The sequence below is a fragment of the Rhincodon typus genome, chromosome 15 (assembly GCF_021869965.1).
Source record: "Rhincodon typus isolate 14 chromosome 15, sRhiTyp1.1, whole genome shotgun sequence".
NCBI lineage: Eukaryota > Metazoa > Chordata > Chondrichthyes > Orectolobiformes > Rhincodontidae > Rhincodon > Rhincodon typus.
The window spans coordinates 24,103,454-24,109,453 of record NC_063346.1 but is presented as its reverse complement, the minus strand read 5'-3'; the positions used below and the strand labels follow the sequence as shown (position 1 = coordinate 24,109,453).

At 41.9% G+C, this 6,000-nt stretch overlaps 1 protein-coding gene across 2 annotated transcripts in view; it reads left to right on the top strand.

Annotated features, from left to right (window-relative positions):
- The first annotated feature begins 2,204 nt into the window (after nt 1-2,204).
- Nucleotides 2,205-6,000, top strand: part of LOC109932279 (nuclear factor of activated T-cells 5-like) — a 100,463-nt gene continuing 96,667 nt past the window's right edge. For both annotated transcript variants that reach the window (XM_048606044.1, XM_048606042.1), the window contains exon 1: nt 2,205-2,323. In XM_048606044.1, the coding sequence (XP_048462001.1) occupies nt 2,266-2,323 (58 nt within the window). In that variant the 5' untranslated portion in view covers nt 2,205-2,265. The remainder of the gene's footprint in view (nt 2,324-6,000) is intronic.

The window sequence follows — 6,000 nt, the reverse complement described above, 5'->3', positions numbered from 1 at the left end:
GCTGTTTTAAAATAACCAGCTACAGGAAGCTCGGGGTCATGCTTGCGCACAGACCACAGGTATTCTGCAAAGTAGTCATGCAGTCTGTGTTTGGTTTCTCCAATGGAGAGTAGGCCACATTGGGTGCAGCAACTACAGTACACAAAATTGGAAGAGGAACAGGTGAAATGCTGCTTCACCTGGAAAGACTGCTTAGGACCTTGGATGGTGAGCAGGGAGGAGGTGAAGGGAGAGGTGTTGCACCTTCTGTGGTTATGTGGGAAGGTACTGTGGGAAATGGGTGTAGTGTTGGTGGTCTTGAAATGAACTAGGGTGTTCCGCAGGGTACAATCCCTGCGAAATGCAGATGGGGGAAGTGAAGGGAAGATATACTTGATGGTGGCATTCTGCTGGAGTTGTTTGAAATGACAGTGTGATCCTTTGAATGCAGAGGCTGGTAGGATGAAAAATGAGGACAAGGGGGACCTGATTATGCTATTGTGAGAGATGGGAAGGGGCAAGGCGGAAGCACGGGTGATAGGTTGGATGTGGTTGAGGGCCCTGCCAACCACTGTGGGTGGGAAAGCCCGGTTGTGGAAGAAGCAAGCCATGTCAGCACTGCTGTTTTGGAAGATGGCATCATCCAAACAGATGTGACATAGGTGAAGGAACTAGGAGAATGGGATGGAGTCCTTGCAGGACATGGGGTGTGAAGAGCTGCAGTGAAGGTAGCTATGGGAGTCCGTGGCTTTGTACTGGATGGCAGTAGACAGTTTATTTCCTGAAATGGAGACATAGAGGCCAAGGAATGGAAGGGAACTATCGGAAATGGATGATGTGATGGAGGGGGGAATTGAAGGCAAAATGATAAAATTTTTCAAGATCCTGGCAGGAGCATGAAGTGGCACCAAATCAGTTGTCGAGGGGGTCAATGTAGGGCTGGAACAAGGATTGTTCCATATGCCCCATAAAGGGGCAGGCATAACTGGATCCCATGAGGGTGCCCATAGTCACTCCTTTATTTGGCAGAAATGAGCTGAATTAAAGGAGAAATTGTTCAGTGAGAGAACAAGTTCAGCCAGGCAGAGGACAGTGGTGGCAGATGGGGAATGTTCAGGCCTCTGGTCAAGGATGAAGCTGAGGGCTCACTGACTGCCCTGGTGGTGATGGAGGGATTAACATTCATGGTGAACAGGAGGCAGCTTTGGCCAGGGAACTGGAAATTGTCAATAGGGTGGGGGGCATCAGAGGAATCGCAGATGTAAGTGGGCAGAGTCTGGACAAGTTGAGAGGATGGAGTCAAGGTAGGAGGAAATGAGCTTGGTGGGGCAGGAACAGGCTGATATGATGGATCTACTGGAGCAGTCTGGTTTGTGGACTTTGGGAAGGAGATAGAAGCGGGCTGTCCGGTGTTGGGAGACTAAGTTTGGAGGCAGTGGGTGGAAGATCTCCAGAGGTAATGAGGTTGGTGACAGTCCTGGTAACAATGGCTTGATGTTAGGATGTTTCAGTACAGATTCCAGCAACTGCACGAATTTGCTCCTGCAAATAGTCCTGTTTGGTAGCTACACCAGCTTGACATCTCATTTTAGATATGCCTGGTGTTGCTCATGGCATGCCCTCCTGCATTTCCATTGAATCAGGATTCATTCCTTGGCTTGACATTTGCATCAAAATGGGAGCATAATAATGTAATCATGATTTCCTTTTCATAATCCATGTTAACTATATTTGATCCTATTTGTTTTTCCGCTATTAAATCTTTTGGAATGGACTCATGCATGTTCCCCGCTACTGATATCAGACTAACTAATCTATAATTCCCAATTTTTCTGTTGAAATATTTTTAATATTGAATAGTTAATAAGTGGAATAAGACTGCAAATGAAGGAATTGAGTATGAACTTGAGATAAACAGCTATTGAAAACGTATGCATTGTATAGAGTTTAAAAATGTTTATGTTGCAGTTAAAATTAGAACACATGCAAAATCTCTAACTTAAAACAATTATCACAGAAGAACGAGTAGTCCATCATACTCTGCATTAATGAATGGTAGCTTGTCATAAAATTGTATACATCCATAACTACTGTGTTTTGCATTTCTCATTACATGCTTATCATGTACATCGCTGCCATGTGGTTATTAAATTCACTAGTGAACATGTTGAAAAATATTAAGTTAACATTTTCAACTAACTAGTTTATTTTTCTGTTGTAGAATCTGTGTATGATCTGCTGCCAAAAGAGCTGCAGCTTCCCACTGGTGAGATCAGTATTGCATCAATGAGTCAGAAAAGTGGTGGTGAGGCAACGTCTCCTCCTTCAGCAGCAGTTGCTCCTGGTATGCAGTTCTAATTTAATTTCCCTTTGCTTTTTTAGTTGTGACATGATTGCTGATATTGTTTAAGATACAAGCTTAGGGATCACAAGGAATTATTGTTCTAATCACCAACATGATTTATTGGGAAAAAGGGGATGTGGATGTGGATGTGGTGTGTTGGAAGCATGGCTCAGTGCAGGACTAAATTATCTTGGTCTCTAAAATAGGCAGTTGTTTCAATGAGTATTTATTGGGCTTTTATAGTTGCTTCATAAGCAGTCTGCTCAGAGATGTTATTACACATCTTTTGGACCAGGTGGGACTTGAACCTGGCCCTCCAGGCCCAGGGGTAGGAACTCTTACTGCTAAACCACAAGCATTCTTAATTGTGCAGTTATATATAGGCGGTCCCCAATTTACAAATGTCCAACTTACGAACATTTGTACTTAGGAACACGATCCTATACGGGGATGTAATTTTCAAGATCTGAAATACATACTTATGAATGGCTATTGTATGTTGTATGCATTGTGTTCTGACTTACATACAAATCAACTTGCATACAGATTCAAGAATAGAACCTGTTTGCAACCAACTACATACTTACAGAATCTTGTTGATAAGAGTTGTTTTTAAGCTTAATTTGAAATAACCTTTAATTTTAATATTAACCAGAAATAGCCATAGTTATTCAGTGGTGGTAAATGACATACAATTGTGTTTGATTTATTTTTATGAATATTGTTCAAATTTTTAACATATCTTAGCATTATGTGTTGCGTGTTTTGTCTGTCCTTTTAACTCCAACTTGTTATGAAACATGCTTAAATGATACTAAATTCTCGGAAAAATATCATATTTAAACTTCTGTAACTAATATCTTATCTGTGTTTTTAATTTACTATGATAATGTGAATGTCTTTTAGGAAGTCTGAATTTTGAATTGATTCTGTCAACGAATATAATTTATTTACATTTCAGCCTGCCCACAATACAATGGCTTTTAATAAACTAATATTCAAAGCCAATATTTTGCAACAGTATTGTAGAATAAAGTATCAATTTATAAGAGAATATTATTTGGCTGGAAAGTGAGCAATAATTTGCAATTGTTATATGGCATTTGTGCCCTGTCTTTTTGCTCCACCAGTCTACTCTGCTAATTTCTTCTCCCCTCACCTCCCCCCATGCCCCCCACTAGTTTTGGCACTGAATGTTTATGCTCAATTAAATTGTGTCCTTTTCATTTTGCGTGGTTTGCATATTTTTTCTGTCTGCACTTTTTCATCTTGTTTGGTATCTCCCTTGGTTTGCCACTCACTCTTTCCTGTTCTCCCTCTCACTAGCTCCTGTTCTCATCTCACTCTCTGTTTCTTGCTCTCTCTCGCTCTCTGTCTCTCGCTACCTCCACTTTTCTCACTCTCTCCTTCGGTCCTGCTCTTCCCCTCCTCTCTCTCTCGCTCTCTTGCTCTCTCGCTCTCGCTCTCTCGCTCTCGCTCTCTCGCTCTCTCGCTCTCTCGCTCTCTCGCTCTCGCTCTCTCGCTCTCGCTCTCTCTCTCTCTCCTGTTTTCTTGCTTTCATTCTCATGGGCTTGTGCTCACCCCTTCTCCCCATTCTCTCTCTCTCGCTCTCTCCCCGCGCTCTCTCTCTCTCTGTCTCTGTCTCTCCCCTGTTGTTGTTCTTCTCCTCTCTCGCTCTAGTTTTCTCTTTCTGTTTCACTTGCTCAGGCCTGTCTTTTCTCTCTCTGTTTCCCCCACATCTCTTCTTGTTTCTGGTCTTCCACATGTTGTTCTGTCGCACTACATCCTTCTCTAGTTTTTTTCCTTTTGTATCATTGTGTATGAAGACTTGAGGGCACACTCAAATTTATGACTCAAATGTGTGTGCAAGAATTAGTGCACTTCCCCCTTGTACAAGAGCATAGATCTCTTGCGTATCGTCCAAATCTTGATCTCAATTCATAAATTAATAAATTATTTATTAACAGGAGATAGAGTGCAAGAACAAAAACGTTATACTGAACTTCCGTAAGACAGTAGTTAGACCTCAACTAGAGTATTGTCCACAGTTCTCCATGCCACACTTCAGGAAGGCAGTGAATGCATTAGAGTGAGAGCAGAAGAGGTCTACAAGAATGGATCCAGGGATGAGGCAATTGAGTTATGAGGAAAGTTTAAATAAAGGGTGGTAGTGGAGGCTTGCTTTTCTGACTGGAGGCCTGTGACCAGTGGTGTCCTACAAGGATTGGTACTGGGTCCACTGCTTTTTATCATTTGTATAAATGATTTGGATGTGAACGTAGGAGGTACGGTTGCTCAGTTTGCCGAAGACACCAAATTTGGTGGTGTCGTGGATAGCCAAGAAGGTTACGTCAAGTACTACGGGACCTTTATCAGATGGACCGTTGGGCTGCGGAGTGGCAGGGGAATTTAATTTAGATAAATGTGGGATCTGCATTTTGGAAAGGCAAATCAGAGTAGGACTTATAAACTTAATGGTAAGGTCCTGCAGAGTGATCCTAAACAAAGAGACCTTGGAGTGCAGGTTCGTAGTCTTTTGAAAGTAGAGTTGCAGGTAGACTGAATAGTGAAGAAGGTGTTTGGTACACTTGCCTTTATTGGTCAGCACATTGAGTATTGGAGTTGAGAGGTCATGCTGTGGCTGTACAGGACATTGGTTAGGCTACTTTTGGAATACTGCACTCGGTTCTGGTCTCCCTGCTATACAAAGGATGTTATGGAATTTGAAAGGGTTCAGAAAAGAATAACAGGGATGTTGCCAGGATTGGAGGGTTTGAATTACATGGAGAGGCTGAATAGGCTGGAGCTATTTTCACTGGAGCATCGGAGGCTGAGTGGCGACCTTTATAGAGGTTTATAAAATCATGGGGGGTACGGATAGGGTAAATAGGCAAGGTCTTTTCCCTGGGGTGGAGGAGTCCAAAACTAGAGGGCATAGGTTTAAGGTAAGAGGAGAAAGATTTAAAACGAACCTAAGGGACAACTTCTTCATGCAGATGGTGTTGCGTGTATGGAATGAGCTGCCAGAGGAAGTGGTGGAGGCTGGTACAATTACAACAATTAAAAGGCATCTGGATGGCTATATGAATAGGAAGGGTTTACAGGCATATCGACCAAATGCTGACAAATGTGTCTAGATTAATTTAAGATATGTGGTCGGCATGTATGAGTTGGACTGAAGGGTCTGTTTCTATGTTGTACAGCTCTATGACTCTATAACTTTGGATTGTTTTCTTCAGAGAGAAAGCTAAGATGTTTGATAGAAGTCCTCAAAATCATGAATCTGGGCAGAATAGGTAGGGAGAAACTGTTCCCACAAGTGACATGATTGAGATGAAGTGGACACAAAATTTAAATGATCTGCAAAAGAAACGAATATACTGAGGGAAAAAAAAATGTTCACGCACTGAGTAGTTAGAGTATATAATGCACTGCCTGGAAGTTGGAGGCAGGCTCAATTGATACAAGCAGGAGGGTATTATTTAATGAGTATTTGAAAAGAATTGATTTGTAGGATTATGAGAACGAGGTAGTACAGTGGCACTGAGTCATAATATTCATTTGGAGAGCTGATGCAGATACAGTGGGCTAAATGACTTCCTTCTGCACTATAATGATTGTGAGATTAAGAGAGCAAATATCTATTCTGATGTCTTCTACACTGAATGACTTTACGT